This window comes from Alternaria triticimaculans (genome assembly GCF_023758025.1).
Source record: "Alternaria triticimaculans strain BMP 0046 chromosome Unknown scaffold_5, whole genome shotgun sequence".
Taxonomy (NCBI): domain Eukaryota; kingdom Fungi; phylum Ascomycota; class Dothideomycetes; order Pleosporales; family Pleosporaceae; genus Alternaria; species Alternaria triticimaculans.
In genome coordinates this window covers 547,841-569,165 of record NW_026055962.1, presented here as the reverse complement: position 1 = coordinate 569,165, position 21,325 = coordinate 547,841, and the positions used below count along the sequence as shown (strand labels likewise).

The 21,325-nt window shown below is 52.5% G+C and overlaps 11 protein-coding genes across 11 annotated transcripts; 7 read left to right on the top strand and 4 right to left on the bottom strand.

Moving 5' to 3' along the window:
• Nucleotides 1-870: 870 nt before the first annotated feature.
• On the top strand, nucleotides 871-1,974 carry J4E78_004504 (uncharacterized protein; the record flags this gene model as incomplete). Its single annotated transcript, XM_049365133.1, has 3 exons — nucleotides 871-1,208; nucleotides 1,257-1,525; nucleotides 1,574-1,974. 3 exons carry the CDS (start codon nucleotides 871-873, stop codon nucleotides 1,972-1,974), a joined length of 1,008 nt encoding a protein of 335 aa, XP_049222934.1.
• An 879-nt stretch (nucleotides 1,975-2,853) lies between these two features.
• Nucleotides 2,854-3,383, top strand: J4E78_004503 (uncharacterized protein; the record flags this gene model as incomplete). The annotated part of the gene is made up of 3 exons (XM_049365132.1): nucleotides 2,854-2,890; nucleotides 2,949-3,175; nucleotides 3,225-3,383. The coding sequence occupies 3 exons, from the start codon at nucleotides 2,854-2,856 to the stop codon at nucleotides 3,381-3,383; spliced, it is 423 nt and encodes a 140-aa protein (XP_049222933.1).
• A 320-nt stretch (nucleotides 3,384-3,703) lies between these two features.
• Nucleotides 3,704-4,529, top strand: MDE1 (Methylthioribulose-1-phosphate dehydratase; the record flags this gene model as incomplete). The annotated part of the gene is made up of 3 exons (XM_049365131.1): nucleotides 3,704-3,811; nucleotides 3,889-4,032; nucleotides 4,083-4,529. The coding sequence occupies 3 exons, from the start codon at nucleotides 3,704-3,706 to the stop codon at nucleotides 4,527-4,529; spliced, it is 699 nt and encodes a 232-aa protein (XP_049222932.1).
• A 1,429-nt stretch (nucleotides 4,530-5,958) lies between these two features.
• On the top strand, nucleotides 5,959-7,674 carry J4E78_004501 (uncharacterized protein; the record flags this gene model as incomplete). Its single annotated transcript, XM_049365130.1, has 5 exons — nucleotides 5,959-6,125; nucleotides 6,176-6,244; nucleotides 6,339-6,745; nucleotides 7,089-7,143; nucleotides 7,194-7,674. The coding sequence occupies 5 exons, from the start codon at nucleotides 5,959-5,961 to the stop codon at nucleotides 7,672-7,674; spliced, it is 1,179 nt and encodes a 392-aa protein (XP_049222931.1).
• A 1,352-nt stretch (nucleotides 7,675-9,026) lies between these two features.
• Nucleotides 9,027-10,292, top strand: J4E78_004500 (uncharacterized protein; the record flags this gene model as incomplete). Its single annotated transcript, XM_049365129.1, has 2 exons — nucleotides 9,027-9,474; nucleotides 9,598-10,292. The coding sequence occupies 2 exons, from the start codon at nucleotides 9,027-9,029 to the stop codon at nucleotides 10,290-10,292; spliced, it is 1,143 nt and encodes a 380-aa protein (XP_049222930.1).
• Nucleotides 10,293-10,460: 168 nt separating this feature from the next.
• On the bottom strand, nucleotides 10,461-12,292 carry J4E78_004499 (uncharacterized protein; the record flags this gene model as incomplete). The annotated part of the gene is made up of 2 exons (XM_049365128.1): nucleotides 10,461-12,019; nucleotides 12,124-12,292. The coding sequence occupies 2 exons, from the start codon at nucleotides 12,290-12,292 to the stop codon at nucleotides 10,461-10,463; spliced, it is 1,728 nt and encodes a 575-aa protein (XP_049222929.1).
• Nucleotides 12,293-12,762: 470 nt separating this feature from the next.
• On the bottom strand, nucleotides 12,763-13,803 carry J4E78_004498 (uncharacterized protein; the record flags this gene model as incomplete). The annotated part of the gene is made up of 1 exon (XM_049365127.1): nucleotides 12,763-13,803. One exon carries the CDS (start codon nucleotides 13,801-13,803, stop codon nucleotides 12,763-12,765), a length of 1,041 nt encoding a protein of 346 aa, XP_049222928.1.
• Nucleotides 13,804-14,111: 308 nt separating this feature from the next.
• Nucleotides 14,112-15,365, top strand: J4E78_004497 (uncharacterized protein; the record flags this gene model as incomplete). Its single annotated transcript, XM_049365126.1, has 1 exon — nucleotides 14,112-15,365. The coding sequence occupies one exon, from the start codon at nucleotides 14,112-14,114 to the stop codon at nucleotides 15,363-15,365; it is 1,254 nt and encodes a 417-aa protein (XP_049222927.1).
• A 218-nt stretch (nucleotides 15,366-15,583) lies between these two features.
• J4E78_004496 (uncharacterized protein) lies at nucleotides 15,584-16,330 on the bottom strand (the record flags this gene model as incomplete). Its single annotated transcript, XM_049365125.1, has 1 exon — nucleotides 15,584-16,330. One exon carries the CDS (start codon nucleotides 16,328-16,330, stop codon nucleotides 15,584-15,586), a length of 747 nt encoding a protein of 248 aa, XP_049222926.1.
• Nucleotides 16,331-16,528: 198 nt separating this feature from the next.
• NSA2 (Ribosome biogenesis protein) lies at nucleotides 16,529-17,678 on the top strand (the record flags this gene model as incomplete). The annotated part of the gene is made up of 6 exons (XM_049365124.1): nucleotides 16,529-16,566; nucleotides 16,696-17,107; nucleotides 17,172-17,339; nucleotides 17,395-17,433; nucleotides 17,489-17,570; nucleotides 17,632-17,678. 6 exons carry the CDS (start codon nucleotides 16,529-16,531, stop codon nucleotides 17,676-17,678), a joined length of 786 nt encoding a protein of 261 aa, XP_049222925.1.
• Nucleotides 17,679-18,141: 463 nt separating this feature from the next.
• Nucleotides 18,142-20,231, bottom strand: J4E78_004494 (uncharacterized protein; the record flags this gene model as incomplete). The annotated part of the gene is made up of 2 exons (XM_049365123.1): nucleotides 18,142-19,296; nucleotides 19,476-20,231. 2 exons carry the CDS (start codon nucleotides 20,229-20,231, stop codon nucleotides 18,142-18,144), a joined length of 1,911 nt encoding a protein of 636 aa, XP_049222924.1.
• Between the last annotated feature and the right edge of the window lie 1,094 nt (nucleotides 20,232-21,325).

Sequence of the window (21,325 nt, the reverse complement as noted above, 5' to 3'; positions counted from 1 at the left end):
GGATGCAAACGAATGTAAGCTTCCGATAGTGCGAGAGCGTGCCAAACCGTTCAAAGGTTCATGACTGAGGCGAAAACTATCCTACTTAACGGGTCCGACATGTCAGCCCCGCTCAGCATGTTTCTAACCGTGTGGTGCTGGTTTCGAGCCTTCGCGGCTACTCGAACAGTGTTCAGGTGCGTCTCAAGGGTCGGAACAGTGTTCCTCAAATGGAGTCCCAGCGCGCAGTAGTGCAGCCGGTGATGGCATTGTCGGGTCAGCCTAGTCATCAGGGTTTGTTCCAGGCCAGTAACGCGCGACCCATGATCGACAGGCCCGCGAACAGCGATTTTGGTGGCAGTCAAGCTTCACGATCGTCTGGCCAGCCGCTATGGTGGTCTAGTCTGACACGCGATGTGCGCGAGGCGATGGGGTTCACACCGGAGGCGTTTCACTCTGTGGAACATGGCGTTTTCTTCCTTCCGCTCGTGCATGAACGAAATCGATCTTCCATTACCGATCTATTTCCGCCCAAGTGCCGTGCGATAGAAAAGGCTTATCAATCGCGAAGCTGCAAAGTCGCGTTGTAATGTGAAGCATGTGCGTAGGGCTGGTGATCGCGGGAGAAAGTCGTGCCTAGTAATCGTGGCTTGGCGACCGATGACGTGCGTCATTACCCTGGGCCTGACGCTTGCCAGCCCCTGGGGCCAACTTCCATCGCAAAGAATACGATTCTCGCTCGTCGGAGTCGGCCAAATTTTGCCAGCGCAGCGTGGAACGTTCGGCTTCCGTACGTAGCGACGTAGCTGTAAGCTCTAGGCTTCTGTATATGTAGGCGCAACTCTGCTGTCAAGGTTCGCGCACACAACAACAGATCGTCCAGAGGTCATCATGGCCGCCATACACGTCCTCGATGACTATTATCTTGCCATCACCTTCCTCGTCACTGTTGCATACCAGCTGATCGGCTTTGCGATCGCCTTCTCGTTCAAATTCGACAAACTTACTGATTTTGCCGGCGGCACCAACTTCATCCTTCTTGCGATTATCACGCTTTCGTGCAGCGAGAACCGCGGCGATGCGCGCAACATTGTGGTATCGCTGTTTATCATGCTGTGGGCGGCAAGGTTGAGCGGCTTTCTTCTTTTCAGGATTCTCAAGACTGGCAAAGATGATCGTTTCGACGATAAGAGGGACAAGTTCTGGTCGTTCCTCGGATTCTGGGTGTTGTGAGTAGCTACAGACGTAAGCTGGGTGTCATTACTGATGGGTTACAGTCAAATGTTCTGGGTCTGGACTGTATCTATGCCGGTCACTATTCTGAACTCGCCAAAAGTCACTCGATTCAATCAGCCAGACTTTGGAACAGGTTGTGATATCGCTGGCATCATCCTGTGGTCAATCGGTTTCATCATGGAAAGTGTTTCCGACGTTCAGAAGTACAGGTTCCGTACTGCTCACGGTAGCGACGGCGCAGTCTGCAACGTCGGGTTCTTTGCTTGGACGCGCCACCCGAATTACTTCGGCGAGATGCTCATCCAATTCGGTAGGTGTTGCTCATTGAACTTCTTTGGACCAAAACTGATTATGACAGGTATCTTCACGATCGCTGTATCCCCGGCTGCAAACAACTACGTCTCGGGCGGTGCATATGACGCTCTGTACGCGTCCATTCTCGGTCCATTCTTCCTGACTCTGCTACTCATGTTCGTATCCGGTCTTACGCTGCAGGAACGACCTGGCGCAAAGAAGAGATACGAGAAAGGCAACCGATGGCCCGAGTACGAGCAATACCTCCACCGAACGAGCATTCTCATCCCTTTCCCGCCACAGCTATACGCCAAGCTGCCCGTCATTCTAAAGAGAACCATCTTCCTCGAGTTCCCAATCTATGTCTTTGATCCGGCCAAGCATGCAGACCAAGACAAAGTGCAAGCTAGAAACGCGGAGGAAGGTCAAGCCAGGCCGAGTGATGAGCAAGGCCTTAGATCTTGAAGTATCAGATGTTCGATATGATTATACCCCTTTGTTGATTCTCAATCTTTGTATAAACAACATTGTCAGAGCGCTTCGTACCGCATAATCATAATTCAATATTCGCCCAAAAGGCATGCCCAAATCAAAACCATCATTCTATTATGTGAGATCGTCATTGGGACATCAAAACTTTAGGTGCAGGGTAACAAGCCAAAAGGCGGTTTCTGTGTGTTCTATGCTAGATCTGTGTACCGACGTAGTCTGATGAACCACACGTCGCCTGCCCCTGCGTTAGGGGTGGCAAGAGCTCCAAGACTACAAATCCCAGCAATCCTCGTGCAGCGCATCTCTCGCCAAAGCTTCCACCAACCTCCGAGCAAGCCGTGTCCATGTCGGCGATGACATGTGAGAATGCAATCACCATGTCGAGCAGTGGGATACAGCCCGCTTAGTCAGTCGCTGGGCGAATCAATCCACCCGGCCTTATCGCGCGAACATTGAAGATCACCTCACGCCATCGCATAAACCACACCCACGGGACGATGAGAAGAGTCAAAACCATCGAAATTTGTACCTCATGCTCGCATCTTTCCTTGGCTCGTCGTCTTAGTTGGACGACTAGCAGCCATGAGCCTGCTGGCGCCTGTTTCCAACTCGGAAACTACTTCCATCCCGCGTCGCCAATCGATTAGAGCACCTGGAGATGCGATTGCGTCATTGCGTCACTCTGAGATGGCCTGCTTGTAGGACTGGACGAGCAAATATAAGAGCCTGAAAACGCGCTTCGCCCTGCCGTTCGACCACCCTAGCATATCCTACATCCTTGACACCAATTCTTTGTCATCTCAACAAGACAACATTTGTTTTCACAATCATCGCGAAAGCTAAACCATCAGAATGACTACTACCCCAATCCACTCAACTGGCCGCGGAGGTATGCCCTGCATGATACTTCAATATGCAAGAACAGGGAAAGCTGATCGCTGACGCAGGCGCCGGCAACATTGGCCCCGACACCAACGTCTACACTGATGGAGGCATGGTTCGCGAGGGCGTTCAAGGCGACTCTCTCGATGGAGATTTCTCCACTGGCCGTGGGGGAGCTGGCAACATCGGAAAGTCACCTCGCGTTGGGCCGCAGTCTGACGAAGGTCGTCGCTCAGTAGACATGGTTCCCGAGATTAACCAGCGCAACGCGCAAGACGAGTTCCACACCGGCGTACGTCATGTTATATGAGTAACATCAAACTCGACTGACATTACTGTAGCGAGGTGGAGCCGGAAACGTCTACAAGGAGAAGCACGGCGGGCACAGCCAATCTCCCGATCGCAAGGGACTGGGCGACAAGGTCAAGGAAGTACTTCATTTGGATAAGAAGAAGGAACATGAGCCCTCTCCTTTGGCGCAAAACACGACTACAAACTAGATATGATACCCAAGTCAAGCGACTTTCCTGGAGGATTGGTAGTGGTATGAGCGTTGGACATCGATGATACCTCAGGCTATGGTCTCGACTATGAGACAGCCTTCTTTTCTGTTTGGTAATTAATAGACACAGACACTCTTTCAACCATGTCCTTGAGTTTTGTATGACCTACCTGGATTAATGTCTGCATTGTGCCTGACTATGGTGGGATGCACACTAGCGCGGACCACGTGGGGTAGTCGCGATCGCAAGTCGCGTCATTGGGCTCCAGAAAATCCACCAAACTTCACCCTTCGACAACACCTTTGCGCAACATCACAATGAGTTCCAGCGAACATGATGCCGAGGCCCTCGTGCACTCCGATGACCCAAGTCACCCCGCGAACCACATCTGCACGCTCTGCGCAAAGTTTTACAGCTTGGGCTGGGTACGATGATCTCCAGGCGTCGGGGGGACGCGGATGAAGACACGATCGAGTGATGGCTAACACGGAGATTCCGCCAGGTGACAGGCACTGGCGGAGGAACGAGCATACGCCATGAAGACAAGATATACATTGCGCCCAGCGGCGTACAGAAAGAGCTCATGAAGCCTACCGATATGTTTGTTATGGACTTCAACAGCAAGGAGTACTTGAGGAGACCACAGGTATATCGCGCGAGATTGGACTATGGGAAATACAGCTAAGAAGATTTTAGGTCCTCAAACCCTCAGCGTGCACGCCGCTCTTCCTTGCGGCCTTCGAACGCGGCGCCGGCTGCTGCATCCATACACACTCACAATGGGCCGTTCTCGTGACCCTCCTCGTCGAGCGCGATTTTGGAAAAGACGCGTGCTTTGAGATCGAAGAGATAGAACAGATCAAGGGCATACCGAAAGGAAGAGGGAAGCAGGGTAACCTAGGTTACTATGACCGTCTGCGTATACCCATCATCGAGAATACTGCGCACGAAGAGGATTTGAGGGAGAGTTTGGAGGAGGCGATGGAGAAATACCCCGATTCGTACGCGATTCTTGTCAAGAGACACGGCATTTACGTGTGGGGCGATAACGTACACAAGGCGAAAACGCAGTGCGAGAGTATCGATTATATTCTGCAATTAGCGGTGGAGATGAAGAAGCTGGGTCTTCCCTGGACAAAGTGAAGAGACAGCAAAACTTAGGTGTAATGCGTTGCGTACACAGGCGGGGTAAAAATGAGCAGCCAAGAGAAGAGTGTGTGTATTGGATGGAGAGTTCGTTGAGCTAGTCTTGAGCCGCCATATCCTCCCCAATCGTTTCGCTCTCGATTTTCTTCATCACCCAAACGTGTACAGTGATCTCTTGGTTGTTTCCGCATGAAGCCATCGAGTTCTGCCCCCACAATCTACACCGAGTCGCCTCTACTCACGGAACGCAACTTCGACTCCCTCTCTATGAAATGGCGCCCACGAAACTCGAGTATCAAAACTGCATTCCCCCTGAATCCCATTCGCATGACAAGAACACGCAATCAAGATTTTATGTAAATTGGGAAATGTTGACAGTAGACCAGGAATTACCAGTCGTATGATCCATCGCAGATCCTGTTCCATAGGATCGTAGTAGTTTAGAAACTCTTCCTTAAGATTGTGGGAGTATCGATAGGAGGCTTGAGACCTGTCAGCCTCCATGAGTTCTTTTTGAAACGTCAGAAGAGCGCCAATGGTCCTCACGGAAATGGATCGTATCATCGCGAAGTGGGCATTTCGGATTCGATCTCGAAAACGCTTGAAGGCTTTGTAATCGTGGAAAGCAAACGTATTCTCGTGGTAGAAGACCAGAGCGGCCTCGGAGTAGATTTGTCGGCAGGTGCGAGGGAGGCTAAGCTGCCCTAGATTGCTTTTGAAGAGACGCGTTGATGTAGAGCCGTAATTGCGATATCTCAGTCGTTTGAGGTTGGGGTACACGGTTATACCGCCAAGTGCGTAGTGCCATATCTTTGTGCGGAGTTCGGCTGGTAGTCGCAGGAGAGGAGAGTTCACACTGTTGTCTTGGGCACTGGATACTGTCAGAGGGGAATGAGGATCGTTGAGGTCTTCACTTACATCGTCACAAGATTGTCTGGCGTTTGTGAAAGATCCAATAAGCCATCCTCTTTTCGCTCTTCGGCTGGCATCTTATTACTTAAGGCGCTTGCTTGATCACACTTCTTGTGCGTTTGAGAAACCATGGTTAGTCTTGCGCCTGTGGTACTTATCGTTCGATTGGAGTTACTTTAGTTGGGTTTTTGACCGAACGGCTCGGTGTATGTTCAGGGAATTGTGTCAGGTAGTGGAGAAAGTGAGGTAAGAAGGAGGTCAAACTTTTGAATAAGAGCTGAAGCGACTAGTGGTTTGAATGAGCTTAGACGGTGCTAAGTGCGGCAACTATTCACTACGATGCATTGACACATGCTTCTGTGTCTATGGCTACCTCACTGCACGATGAATGACCCACCCTACTAGAGTACATCAGCTGACGTACTCAAGAAGCCCCCTTGATACTTCAGCTCGGCTCCTTTTGACTTGACTTGGGAATCACTATTCAGTGTCTCAACTTAGAACTGCCACCACTATGAACAAGCCCAAGCTCCCAGAAGAGGCTACCCAGCCAGTCCCTGAAGCGCGCTACAACATGCGCAAGCGTCCTGCCAAACCGATCACGGAGTCTTCCAAGCGCGTCTATCGTACTCGCGGCGGTCTCGTCTCCTTGCGGAAAACACCAAAAGACCTCGTCCCCATGTGAGCCCTTATGAAGCAGAAGAGTTGCATACAACTAATAGTACCCAAAGCGTCAAGTCCAACACGCAACAGTCTCCCCTTCTCCGTCTTCCCGCCGAACTTCGAAACAAGATCTTCAGGTATGCTTTGGGAGGCGGCCGGTATATACACCGTTGGTAAGAGATATTACTGTACGATGTGAGACATTCACTGACTTCGTACACCCATGTTTAGGCACGGAAGCACCCGCGAATGGCGCCACCTCAACAGCGATAACGACGTCTTCCGGTCAACACCTGCCAACATCGCCCTACCGCGCGTCTGTCGTCAAATTTACTCCGAAACAGCTACTCTAGTATACTCCGAGAACTTGTTTTCCTTTAACAACGTCTTTGAACTCGATCGCTTTGTCGCTTCACGCAAACATGCTCAGCTCGAAGCCATGACGATGATTATGGTTGATATAAGTTGGGGCGCGTTTCAGAGCGGAAGCGAGGCTCTGAAGATGGTGCTTAGGAGCCTGGGTAGATGCAAGGGGTTGAAGAAACTGTATATGGGAGAGCTTAGGGGTCTATGGAGCACCAAGAAGGAGTTTGCTCGTGTGAAAGAAGCGGAAGCTGCAGTTGCAAAAGGCCAGGCAGGTGAGATCGAGGTTATAGTTGTGTCGCCATACACATTGAAACCTCTGCCGTGGTCATAGCACTGGTTGGAGAGCCAGGTCAATCATCTTGGCTGCGTTCGGTGAGGTGGGCTTACCTCGTGCATTCCGATAGACTAGTGTGTTATGTCAATCCTTGGGATTGCAAATTGCTTGTGACTATCATGTATCCGTGCACACCTAGCCCCTCATTAGCCTATTAACATTCCAGTCTTCTGGCTTCTACCTTCATCGAGAACACCTTACCATACCTTGGTCGGCAATCAATACATCCAATAGACTCAACCAACCAAATCAAACCAACGGAAGTTTCATGGAGGATTCAGGAGAGCTTCAGGACATAATCCGCCTGAGTACTTCGCATGCTGAGCGCATACGTCGGTGAGTTCAAGAGTTCGCACATCCGCTACAACTTACTTACAGTCTGACAGAACCCAAGAGAACCAGGCAAACTCCCCTCTCCTCCGTCTTCCACCTGAGCTTCGTAACATCATCTACGAGTATGTGTTACGTATGGATCATCCGATAGAGATGATAAGAACAGCGATGAGGGACCGAGCCGGCCACAAGCGACATCTTCTCGCCCTCCTTGGAAGCTGCTCGCAGATCAACACAGAGACCGCTATGCTGCCCTACACTCTCAACGTCTTTGCTGTGACGGGTTTTAGTTCCAATGCATGGAAGCTACTTCATCACACCGGCCAGAAGCAACTACAGGCTATTAAGAGGATGCAACTTAGGACAGCTGTGGGGAGTATAGTCATGGGACTAGAGGACGATATGGCCTCTTTAAGGGGCTTAGAAATGATTGAGATACGGGACAGCCATGGCCGGTGGAACGAGGATCTGATCCGACGGATAAATATGCGTTTGCCAGGCGTTGTTATTTCTAAGATCGAGGCGTTTCCTTAGAAACCACTGAGAGGTCTTCTGGCGAAGAGACCCTCAGGCTCGAGCGCGAAAGACAGAGAAGAGGACCTCGGGAGGTAGGGGAAACTGCCTAGGGAAGTTAGACATCGAGTATTTGTGCTACCTACCTATGTAGGTACTCTTAATGCCTGAGTAACTAGGTAGGGCCGAGTAACGATGCAGTCAAGAGACACATAACTTGATATATGGCTTGTTGAATCGAATGAGATTCAAACAGACTTCTAAATATGCGATAGATATGAGGATGAACCTGCACGATATCGCGGCGCGAATGACTTTCGCGACAGCCCCTGTTAGCTACGCATTGCGTCATCAATATCGGCACGCGCTAACCAAAGTTAGCATTCCTGCGCGGATGTCGCCCATGCCTCGTACAATTACCTACGAAGTCAGAGAACATGCCTCACTGGCCGCAAATGCGTATCTTTCCCGAGCTACTATAATGCACATGGTTCGAGAAGTATGAGTCAGAGTTTCATAGCTTCTAAGGTCTACAGAAGACCGGCTCGCAGTTACCACGCCTGCTACTGACTCACCATTCCTGCGCCTCTGTGTCTTCTCAACAGATTATGTTGGTTCAACTTGTAATGTTACCCGGTGAGTCTTGTTGTTCATTTAACTGCCGGATGCAGTCCTGCAAGTGAGTCACCACTACTGCGTTTCTGGTTCTCCCAGCCAGCGCGAACCGCTAGTGAGTATGTCGAGTGTGACCATCCACGGAATTCCACAAGAGAAAGAGTCATCCCCAACTGTATAAAATTCCATTACTACAATCACCACTCATGTCTTGTATGCTATCTGCATACTCAGACATGTCGAAAAACAACTCTACTCACCGGTGTATAACTCCATCGATGGCTACAGCCGAGTTGTCGAACACCTACTCGACGCAGCTACAGTCTCCGTTATTTCGTCTACCTCGAGAACTCCGCGACCAAATCTACGAATACTATGCAGAGAAGAGGCGATCTTACGAGTACAATAAGGAAACAAATCAGTTGCGCTATCAAGATGCAGCTGCGCGTGCAGAAAACCTCGGTCTAGTAGTGACTTGTAAGATTGCCGCGGAAGAAATGAATCAAGTCGCTTTCCAGAAAGCCGTGTTTAGTACACGGTGCTCTGCCTACGACGGGCCAGAATTCATGGGCCTTCGCTCAAGGGTCGCTCGGCTTTATTGCTGTAAGCTCTGCATCGTACTCCTGTTTACAAGTCTCGCTAACGACTTTTCTCCAGTGACAGACCTTATTCAGATACATAGACAACGAATGTTGATTTGCGCAGCCGGCTTGTTACAAGCTTCCGACTTTGACGACATAGAGGCGCGTTATCCAAACATGGGACTGTATTTCCGCGACTCGTTACCGCAAGCGGTCGCTCGACGGCGCGATATTCTCGACTATAGGATGGCGCCCATACGGAGGAACGATGTTGTCTTCCAAGCATGTATCGATGCGCTATTGTTTGCCCTGAATCGCGCCAATACTCGCAACCCAGAAAGGTTCAAGGAGCTCACAGACGGAGTGTTTGGCCATGGACTATGTCCTGTCGGGTCCTGGCGGGATCAAGACAATATCTTCCTCAAAGGGTCGTTAGGAGAGCTGCTCTCGTGGAGGCCTGATCCATGGTGGATACCCGAGGATGCCGATCTCTCGCGCATGGAAACCCTTCTCTGCAACCAGACAGATCCTAAACCAGCTCGTGCTGTCGATCCGGAGGTCTACCACTCATCCGTGAGCAAGTTCAGGTGCTACTTCGCCGCGGCTGCGGTAGCTATTGATTACCGTAAGTAACCCTCCTTTCATTGCTGTAGGTCGCCGATGTTTTCTTCGGGCTGATCAAGTCGACTGTGGTGCCTTGACTGCATGCCAGTGCTTCGTAGCGTCTCTATACTAAGCTACCTTCTAGTACATAAAATACCATCAGAGCAGCTATTGCACCTTCGAAAGATCGTCCTTATCGAGGATCGTATGTCTATGCTTCGTCCTGCATGTCATATGCGAGGGCTAATAGCCTTCTGCAAGAGCAATCCGGCTTTACGCATCGAGCACAAAATTGGGCTTTTCCAGAATCTCCTTCCGGAGATCACACCATGGGGAATTGACGACGGCGATTCATATATAATGGGCTACACCTGTCTCATTATGTTTGTACCTTGGATCAATGAGACCATATCATTGTTCACTAACGGCATGCCTTTTGATGCCTATCAGCTCATCATTGATGGCAGTACAAGAGAGGCAGTTCACGCTTTCGAGATCATGAAGTATGCCGCTGCCATGCAGGAAGTTATGCTCACTCAAGCAAAGCGTAACGGCGTGCAGCCTACCCCATGGATCCGCGATCCCAATGCTCGCCACACCGTCTCACTTGCGTGGCAACTGCCAGCAGGTTTCTCCCAGGCTGTACGTGGTATCGTGGATGGCACATCGAATATACGATTCACGGGGCCCGTAGGCGAGGTGTGGGATGCGGATGTCATGTTCTTCGAGAGGAAAGACTGGACCGAAGCAGAATGGCGGAAGGAGTGGTCAGAAAAGGTCGAACTTAACTGTCCAGAGACTGATTTCTTTAAAGACGTCAAGGCGCAATATGAGCTGTAGTCAAGCGGGTTGGAAAAGCACTGCCCACCATGTTGGCTGTTCACGGGAATGCGGTAGCGAACCACGAGCCTGCGCAGCCTCAATGCGCCTTTCATACATGAATGACCATACAATATGCATGTCAGCTTCTCTTCGACTGCTGAATTTTGTGGCCACTTGATCTATCATCTACAGTCTTGCCACCTCCCTTCCCTCCAACAACCCCTCAATAGTCTCCCTCCACACCTCCGCCGCCTCAGCACTAATAGCGTTGATATCATAGCTGACGCCAAATCCCACAATCCCCTCCGCACTAGTCGAGCTGCCAACCAGAAACTCGTCCTCCCTCGCTCGAACCCCAATCTTCACATCGCGGAAGTCCGCTGCGAAGTCCTTGTCCCCAAGATTCTGAACGTCATACGTCCCACGCTTGAAGAACGCAGCTAGAGGGCCGATGGAAGAGACACCGCATGTCGCTCCGAAGCCTGCTGTGCTAGGTGCTAGAGAGCCTTGTGGGTTCTGGAAAGAAGGTGAGCGACGCGACGGTGGGAGTTTCGCTTCGACGCGTTCGATCTGCGCGACGTAGCCTGTTGCGAGGAGGCGGCCTGGTGAGCCTTTATCCAGTATACCTGCTGTACCCGTCTTTCCTTTTCCCTTGAGACGTTTCTGGTAGACTCGTAACTCGCGGTTCGCATGCTTTGCTACCAGCTTGAAGCGTCCTTCTATGGGCAGGTGGGAGGATAAGAAGGGCATTACTATGCCTTCGCTAAAGGCTAGCATGCATGAGTCGGGCGGAGGCGGGTTCACGAAGAAGGCGCGGGGGTTTAGTGGGAAGGAGGCTGTAAATGGCGGGTGGTTGGTTGATGGAGATCGCTTTTCGTGGATTGCCATCATTGCTAGGCCGGCGAGGGCGAAACATCCGGCTCCTATACTGACGTTTGCGGAGCGGCATAGGGATATCAGACGTGCTGAGGCGGCGGGCGAAAGGGATGCGGATACATGTCCACAGGACATTGGAGGGCGAGTCGAAGGGCTATAGTCGAGTATCTTGTTGAACTTGGGTTCGAGTGGTACTGGCTCCTCCAACCTCTTCTCTCTCCGCAGCGGATTCGTAAAGGTGGGTGGTAGTCCTCCTTTCTTCACATGCCGCAATACTCTGATGAGCGCCCAGAACCAGCGCTGTCTCGCTTTGTTGCCTGCAATCGGTGGGTATAGGTCTTCCTGGGCGGCTGGCAGGACTGTTTTGATCTTCTGAGGTTGACGAACCGATTCAATCTCTGCTAAGATGTCCTGGGATGGTTGGTTGAAAATGCGAACGAAATGGCTGAACCAGCTGTACGCGGATAGACCATCGGATATCTGGTGCGCGATCACAATGAGGAAGTGTAGCTCATATGTCCCGTCTGGGAGTTGTCGCAAAGGCAGGACATGGAACTTCGATAGACATTTCGTAGGTTCAATGATGCGAGTTACGTTGTAGGCGTGGTGGTACAACTCTTTTTCATCGACTTTCTCATACGATTCTTCGATCCAAACGATACTCTTCTCGACATCTTGAATGGCAGAATCTTGAGAAGTGGGTACATCGACGGCAAAGGCTCGTCTTCCTGTTTCTTGATCATCGACCACTCGAGACAGGAGTAAAGGGTGCTGAAGGCGAAGAGAAGTCCAGGCAAGCGCTATCTTGCGCCTCAGCTCTGACTTCGAGAGCTTGTGTTGGACTGCTAATGTGAAGAGGGCCGTCATATCTGTCATACGGTCAGTCGCGTTCCAACCATGCTCGATATGACAAGGATACCTCTCTTTAGGCAATTGAGAAATGAGTATAACATATTCTAAACATCCTACATACCTGCCCGGCCACCGTAATACGCGCCATCAGAGTCAAAAGAAGTCTCCACTAGCCCGAGAGGACGCTTGAACAGCTGGGTGCCATCTGCATCTTCTGACAGCTTCCACTGGGCATAGTTTGATGCGTATTTGTCCAACCAGTGGCTCTGCTCTTGCTTTTGTGGTGTCATGACACCTTTTTGGCGTGCAATTCCAGGAGGATGGAGGTCATGCAAAGTTTTTCGCCACTTCTTGGTGCGAGCAATTGGAAGCCCGAGCGTATGTCAACAATGAAGAGAGTGTATCAAAAGGATAACATATGTACAAATTGAAAAGCGATGGAGTTAGAAGGCGGAGTCGGAATGACCGTTAGATTGTGAGATGAGCGGGTCGGCCAGGTCCGCTTGAGTCATGGACGTTAGTCGCTAAGATGCCGTCATTGCCACGACGATCAGTTGATAGGACCTCACACTCTGATCGCATACGCTGTTGTACGCTGACATGCTGCAACACATTAATACTGTTCATTCTCGAGGGAGCATGCAGTATAATAAACCTGAAAATGATGAAGCTCCTTTCTATGGCGCCGTGTGTGTTCCTTCACGGACTGGGTATCGCCAACGCAACAATTTGATCAACCACCCCATCCCACCACAGTCTTCTACACTACATCCTCCATCTCGTCCTCGCCCTCTGAGTCGCCATCACCCGGACCCTCTGGCGCAGCTGCCTCTGCTTGCTTACTAGTATCGCGTTGGTTGTCGAAGACGGCCTGCCGCTTCCAGTTGCTCGCAAAGGGCCCAGACTTGACAAGCAGCGCAATGTCGCCAAGCACCTCCTTGAGATACTGCTCTGGTTGTTTTGTGCGCTGTTTGATAGCCTTCATCGGCCAGTACTGGTATTCGTCGAACAGCTGGTGCAGTACATCGATGAGGTCGGAACGAGCCATACGAGCCGCCTTGTTCTGCTGTGACTTGGCCTTGGTCGTGGGCTTGATGAAGTTCTTGAAGCGGTTGTTGAGGGTGATGGAGTTGTTGACGTCAGAGACTTCGGTGTCTTTCGTGATGATGGTGGTGGTGTAGGAGCCTTGAATGGCTTGCTTGATGCGTGCGGCGCTGAAGTCCTTGAACTCTTTGGTTTCGAGAGGATTCGCGTTATACTGCCGTGTCGCGTGGCCGACGAGGGCAGTCTGTTTGGGGATCGCCTTCTTGTACTTGCTCCGTTTTTGGACGCGCGCATTCGGATCTTGTACACCACCACCATAGCCTCCGTGGCCTCTCCCATAGCCGAAGCCTTGTCCCTTGAACCCTGGCAGATCCTTCTCTGTAAAGATGTATGTGTTACCCAGTTGCGCTTCGGAAGCGGCTGCAGGATCGAGTTGGAAGGCGGAGGGTAAGTTGGACTTTGCGCGCCAACGATCGTCGAGGAAGACGCGCATAGGCTTGTCCTTGTCGATGCCGCTCGTCGTCGCGAATGCGAGGACTTCACCGATCTGTATCTGATCGTTGTCGTTGCCGTCGGCGACGTTTTCCCACTTAGACACTGCCTCGTAGAGCCAGTCTGGAATACGCGTGAGCCAGACATCCTGTTGAGGATTGTCCTTATTGATGCTCATCTCGCCGGTGTCCTCGTAGAAGTCATCGTCCATGAAACCTATGTCGCCTTCCGCCTTGATTCCAGCTTCTGTCTTGATGCCGTTCATGGTAGCGAGTGTGTGTGTGTTGCTGCCTGGGGTGAGTTGGTAGAGATGATGAAAGATCGACTGGACTGGGGCGCGCTCTTCCCCGACGCGCTTCTGCACTAGCGTGCCAAGTCCTTATCGATAATGCAGCTCTGGAGAGGTCGCGCTTGCCCCACGTCTGCTGCCTATCAACAACCAACAGGCACGACCGAATCTCGATTGCAGCTATCGAGTGATCCTCTTGTCCTCGCCATCCATTCTCTTATAACGTTCAAGGTCGAGCCCTAAACGTCTTCTCAACCAACCCAGCTCATCCAAACACCCCCGCAATGGCTTCACAAGCTGTCACCTCGGCTTTACAGCAGATTGAGGCGGCACCGGCCAGCGAAAAGCCCTCTCAGTACACTGCTCTCCTCCAGCAGATCATAGAATCATCCACCAATGTCGCTGCCGATCTGAACGCATACGCACAAACTCTCCTCGATGACTCGCTCGGTATAGTCGTTCTGCGACCGCTCCTCGCTGCTTTCGTAGATGCTTTCCGGACTGTCAAGGACGCAGACGCCAGGATTGAAGTTGGAGAGAAGGTCATCACACTATTACAGTCCAAGGGCGCGGGCCAGTATGAGGAGCAGGACACTCAGATCAAGCATGCTCTGGCGGATGCGTTCGAGCAGAACGAGGACTTCAGACGGTCAGCGCAGACGCTCGCGACCATAAACCTTGAGTCAACACAAAAGTCTGTCTCCGCGGACGATAAGGCGCAGGTCTGGATCCGGATAGTGCGGTGTTACTTGGAGGAAGACGATCCGACGAGCGCCTTCACACATCTGAACAAGATCAAGAACATCATCTACAACGTACAAGACAAGACCACCAAGGTCATGTTCCAATTGAGTCAAGCCCGCATTCTCGACTCGCAACGGTCCTTCCTTGATGCCGCGCAGGGATACTACACCTTGAGTAACGAGCCAGTTGTGGACTCTGAAGAGCGCGACAACTTCCTTGGGAAAGCAATCATCTGTGCAGTCCTCGCTCCTGCTGGTCCGCAACGAGGTAAGATGTTGGCGAAGCTGTACAAGGACGACCGAGCCAGTTCCGCCGACGACTACGCCATCCTCGAGAAGATCTTCTTGAACCGCCTCCTCACACCTGCCGAGATCAACGCCTTCTCCGCCAAGCTCGAACCTCACCATCTCGCCCGGGCCGCTGATGGCTTGACTGTGCTCGACAAGGCTATCCTGGAACACAACTTGCTCGGCGCATCGAAGCTCTACAACAACATCGGATTTGATCAGCTGGGTGAACTACTGGGCATCGACGCTGAGAAGGCCGAGGACTACGCGGCAAAGATGTTGGAGCAAGGCCGACTTGCCGGTTACATCGACCAGATTGACCGATATGTCTTCTTCGAGGGCGAGGCCAGTGGCGAGCGCAAGACAGGACACGCAGAGCGCGTTGTTGGCAAGGAGCTACGGAAGTGGGATGCCAACGTCACAGGCCTGGCAGAGGAGGTGGAGAAGGTCACCTCGATGATCCAGAACCAATATCCCGACTTCTATGCAGCGCAGGTGGTGCACTAGTGTCAGATCGATATTAACAGCAGCGATGATGAGTAGGCAAGCATAAATGGCGTCCGGGATCGCATATACCCAATGTACACTTAGACATGAATACGAGCATGATATCGTACTCCCATTCCTGAGATATCGCAATCACGTAACAGCCCCGAGGCTGACATGCTCGTGTTATCGATACATATGACACATTCAAAGACGCATCCCGCCTCTCGACGCCACCACTATTGTACACTCTCCTTACCCTCTTGCCCCAACACAGCCTCATACTCCTCCAGACTCTTAACTTCCAAATCACTAATCTTCAAGACTGTGAAGTACTGTTTGCTCATAACATGCTTGACATGTCTCCGTCTCCTCTTGGTCTTCTCCTCTACCCTCAACGGCTCAGTCTCCACACCCACAACCCGCGCTCTGCATGTGAATAACCGCTCGTCCAGATAAAACACCTTCTTCCCACGATCCGCATTTCCCTTGACGGGCTCTGGGGCTTTTAACGTGTAGTCGCGCGATCCAATGTGTGTAGCGCGGTTCAGACGCAGAACATCGCCTGGTCGTACATGTGGCATTTGGAAGGGGAGGCGAAGCGTGTCTCCGCGGGTGAGAAGATATGGGCGGCCATGTAGATGTGCGGTTATGTAATGTGCCGGCTGTGATTGTAGGAGAGGAAGGAGCTTGCGGATGGAGGGTGTGAGGGTTTGCGAGAGGATGTCTGAGCGGGCGTTTGGTGAGGCTTTGATGTCGTTTGTGGAAGCGGGGGCTGGGGCGTCTTTGGGGAGAGGCTGTGGTGTTTGAGCGCGCTCTTTGGCTTCATCTGATATGCGGTGGCCGGACTGAATGAGCGGTTCGGGCGTATTCGATGTGTCGAGGTTGTGCGATACGGTTGTTATGCCTGCGCGGCGGATCGTCGGTTGGATGATCGCTCTCGATTCGAAGAGCGCATGGCGTGCGGAGCGGGCGAATAGAGCCATTACTGGGGTTTGTGGGATGCAATGGCTGGGGCGGCTGCTGAGATCAGTATCTTTGGTGTTGCGGGAGTCCGATGTTGAAGAATCCCGCATCGCGCTAGTGGGGGCTAGTGCCGAACTTTTTGGAGGCAAGGCGGCTGGTGGAAGAGACTCCACTCCACTACCACCACCCTTACAGCATACACAGAGGGAGTCGCCGCCATGCCTCAGAACGAGTACATCGAGCGCTTTACGAAGCAGTACGTCACACCGATCCTGCGTCTCGCACCTGCGACATCTCCCTCAGCACCAATCCTGCGTCGCGATTCGCGATTTGCGCTTTGCGCTTCACATCTCAACACCAAAAACACATAACTAACTCTTACCAGGCACGGAAAGCGCTTCGATCATGACGAACGTCAACGGAAGAAGATTGCCCGTGAGGGACACAATGCCTCGAAGAAGGCGCAAAACTTCCGTGGTCTGAGGGCCAAGCTCTACGCTGAGAAGCGTCGCAAGGAGAAGATTCAGATGAAGCAGAAGATTCGCGCACACGAGGAGAGGAACGTCAAATCCAACGAGGCGCCCGAGCCAGCCACCGACGCCCTCCCCGCCTACCTCCTCGACCGTAGCAACGAGAAGAACGCCAAAGCCCTATCCTCAGCGATCAAGCAGAAGCGTAACGAGAAGGCCGCTCGGTTCTCCGTCCCCCTTCCCAAAGTCAAGGGTATCTCTGAGGAAGAGATGTTCTCAGTTGTTAAGACGGGAAAGAAGACCAAGAAGAAGAGCTGGAAGCGAATGGTCAGTCCTTAGTGTACGAAGTGCATGTGAGACAAATGCTGACTTCGTACCTCCACCTCTGCAGATCACCAAACCTACATTCGTTGGACCAGGATTCACCCGTCGCCCCGTCAAATACGAGCGCTTCATCCGACCCATGGGTCTCCGTTACAAGAAGGCCAACGTTACGCATCCTGAGCTGAACGTCACGGTCCAATTACCGATTATTTCAGTAAAGAAGAACCCCCAACAGGTAGGTTCTAACTGTACGAAGTGCATGTGAGACATATACTGACTTCGCACCTCAGCCCATGTACACCCAGCTCGGTGTCCTAACCAAGGGAACAGTAAGTCCTGGCTGTACGAAGTGCATGTGAGACATATACTGACTTCGTACCTTAGATCATCGAAGTAAACGTATCTGAACTCGGTCTTGTGACCGCTGGAGGAAAGGTCGTTTGGGGTCGGTATGCACAAATTACCAGTAAGTTCTGACTGTACGAAGTGCATGTGAGACATAGCTGACTTGGTACCTCTAACTCTAGATAACCCCGAAAATGACGGTTGCTTGAACGCTGTTCTGCTCGTCTAAGCTTGTCGTGCAGGGACGAAACGCAAACAATGCATTTGATGGCGTTATGTGGGTCATTCAGCAAAATCGAATTTCCAGGCGTTGCGGCGATTACGAGAGAAGGGGATTTGCTAGGCACGGAATGTGGCAAGGCTGGCCGATGATGCAACTAAGCATGTGTATCTTGGAGGATTTTAGCTAGCAAAAAAAGAATATGATACCACATTGATCAAGCAAGCAGTTGTGCATTTATCGAACTCACAGGCCCGTCATCAGGTTCTCATGAGTAAGTTGAACTGACAGCTGGCCAACACGAGTGTAAGATGCTGGTGATAATTACGATGTTAGATTAAATACCCATCCATGACCGCCCAATCCGTGGTATCTTCCCAGTCCATCCATCCATCTCTGAATAAAGAAAAACGCCAAAAGATTCTTTCCCACCCAAGATACCAAATAGCTGGTTCACATCTACAAAGCGACGTTATACGATAACATCACTCAAATCCACATGTCTTCTCCTTCTAGCCACATCTCCTGCTAGGACCCTTCCATCGCTGTCCAGCGCCTCATCACCCACCCAATCCACAACAATCTCATCGCGGATCTCGTCATCGAAACTACCCCTCCTCCCTGTCTTGTCCGCCCAACCTGTGCGTTCAAGCTCGATGATACCGCCAAATCGCCTCTCTCCATTCGCAACGAAAAGAGACTGTCCATCAGGTGTGAACGAAACACCACCCGCGGGGCCGAAGAAATCGAACGTTTGCTTTGACTCCCAGGTCTGCGCGTTAATGACGTTGATGAAGTCATCTGCTTCGGCGGCAACAAGAACACGCGGGCCGGAGCCGATGGGCGAGAAGTGAAGAGAACGCGGGACACTGAGTTCGCTCTTCATGACGGCGAGGGGCTTCTCCCAGTAGCGTGCGTCCCAGACGACGATGGTGGAGTCCTGTGCGGCGGTTGCGACGTGGATGCCGTCGTCGGCCCAGGCACAGGCGAAGGCGTCGTCAGTGTGCGAGTTTAGCGTTTCGAAGGGCTGACCGGTTTCGGCGTTTGTGATGAGAGTTTCTTGGAAATCGCCGACGACGACGCGCATGCGTCCATTTGGACTGGTAGCCGAGCAGTTGACGGCTGCGGGGTAGAGGAACGAGTGGACGAAGGTGTTGGTGCCGCAGTCGAGCACACGGAGCCGGTGATCGTTGGAACAGAGGACGGCTTGTGGGGTGTAGGTTCGCCGTGAGGGAAAGAGGTGCATGTGATTAACTATGCGTGATTTTGTGTCGGTCGCAAAGTCGGTGGTGCGGCCGAATGTGCAGGGCGAGCCGTGGGTTGAGGAGAGGTTGGTGATGGCGTACTCGCCTTCGAAAGCACCGGCGATGAGTACGTCGCCGTGGGAAGCGATAGTGGTAATCGATGCATCGAGAGCCAGGTGTTTGCTGAGGTCAACGACGGCGTCTTCGGATGTGCCTTCTGCGTCTGTGTGGAGTACTTGGTGACCTTTTGCATAGTAGATATCATTGCGAGATGTGGCCGTCAGAACATTCCGCAGCTGGAAGTGAGGCACAAAGGCACGGGGGCTGGTGTTGATCCTTCGGAACTGGAAGAAGCTGTCCGTGTTGGGTGTTGAATGGACGTGCTAAGAGAGGTTAGCCAAAGATATAGATCTTATATGTGAAGCTCATTTCTGTGCCATAGCTATACTACACCCTGGAGAGATGTTATATCTTGTTCCTCATTCGGGCTTGTAGAACGCAGTAATCTCTTCAGGGTGTGGAGTAGCTGGAGCAAGAAAACGCTTCTTCGTACTATGCATACCTTGCGAACCTGCTTCACACTATGAGGCACCCGCTGACGCTCATGTTGCGACCTTGCTCTCCGTACCGAAGCCCTAGTAGTCTTCCGGGTGGTCCAATCTATTCCCTGATAATCATACTCATCACCCTTGAGATCTTCTCGGGTAATGAAATCCGGCAGCTGGATGAGATCCAGACCAGGCACAACACCGGGCTTCCACTGCCCGTAGAAGCGGTGGAAATAGGACGTAATGGGGCAGAAGGCCGCCCGGTCCTGTATACTCAGGTGCGGTTCGTTGAGTGTTGGCGGTGGCTCAAGTAATAAGTCAGTACCGTATGGCAGGTTGCCTGCTATGGTGACCGGCGCAATGAAGTGTGTAGTGGATGTGTGGTGCTGAGGTATGCTGGAGCCTGCAAACATGTCGAAAGCGTTGTATGTGACATAGGATGGATGGACTGGCCCGAAGCCAAACATGTCTTCTATCGTGCCTCCCTCATCCAGCGAGGGGTCCCCATCGTCGCTGTTTGCTCCTGCCTGATGCGACTCGGGCATGGCTTCCATGAAATGCTGGTAGTCCTCTAGCGATATCCCCCCACCATCGTCATCGTCGTCGCCGTCGTCCTCGTCGTCATCGGGCGGTCTGTTGTCGGAGAGCGTCGCTAGCGTCACAGCAGCAGCCAGTGCGCTGGGTGAGTGCGGCCAGTCTCCAGCGGGCGGGTGGGCGTGCGGCGGCGTTGTGGGATGTGTGGTGGAGTGTGGCGCGGGCCAGTTGTGCATGCTGGCCATCGACGCCCGCTATCCGCCTGATAGCCAGTGCAGCGGGGCCGCCGAGGCAGGTTCTTGGGGCAGTTGCGTCTGCGACGAAATGGTCGGCTGGTGTAGTTGTAGAGAGGCGTTGGGGCGCAAGGTATAGGCTTGTCTGGCGTGGGGGAGGCGACTAGGCCAGAGCATAGGCTCAGGCAGAATGCAGCAGTCAAGTCCAGGGCCCAGGGGCTGACTGGCTAGGCTCTTCGCTTCGCAGGCTGACTGGGTCGCGTTCGGCGCTCGACCTGGCTATCCAGGCGCTGCATGCGACAGAGGTACGTCCAGGCTAATTGTGGGGTTGCTTCTGGCAAGTCACAGTCGGGTATTGGCTGCGGGAGAGTTGGGCTGGGCTGCAGGGCAGGGCAGGGTGACGGTCATGAATATGGCTATGCGCGTCGGGACGGCTTCTGAAGCTCCAATGCCGTCAGATATATATGCCACGCTCCACGTCGTCGAATATTCCCATCGAGCCCTCCTCCGCGGGCCTCTAGTCTGAACACGGGGGGATCGGACAGCCCACCCCCAAGCCTGACTAGCGACTCCACCATCTCTCAGATCTCCAGACGTTAGATCTGTGTATTCACGCTGCTCGACTCCACGCTGTCACCAGGCGCTCAGGGTTAAGCGGCTGCGGCGTGTCCACGGACCGTGATACAACTCACATGGCACTGCCAACACGACAACCTTCTGGAGCCAAGGCCCCGCGACGAAAATGCAGTGGCCACCCACCATTACACACCCACGTCCACATCTGCTCTTGTCAGGCCTCTTTTGGGACACAGACAGCACACCAGCTTCGCTAAGCGCATCTTCTGGGTGACGTGCTGAGCGCCGGCCCACGGTTGCACGGCTATTTCGTGGAGCAAATCAGACGCCTGTTCCCACCGCGCCTCCCCAGACTGTGGCTCGAACGCCGTTTTTGTCTCCCCTTGCCGTTCTGCCTGTGGACAACGGTGCTGGCACTCCACGACAGCACGCCACAGATCGCTCCAGCGAAACTCGAACCACCCTGCGGGGGCGCTGGGCGCACAGGGCGGATCTTGAGACTGCAAAACAGCACAGGAACA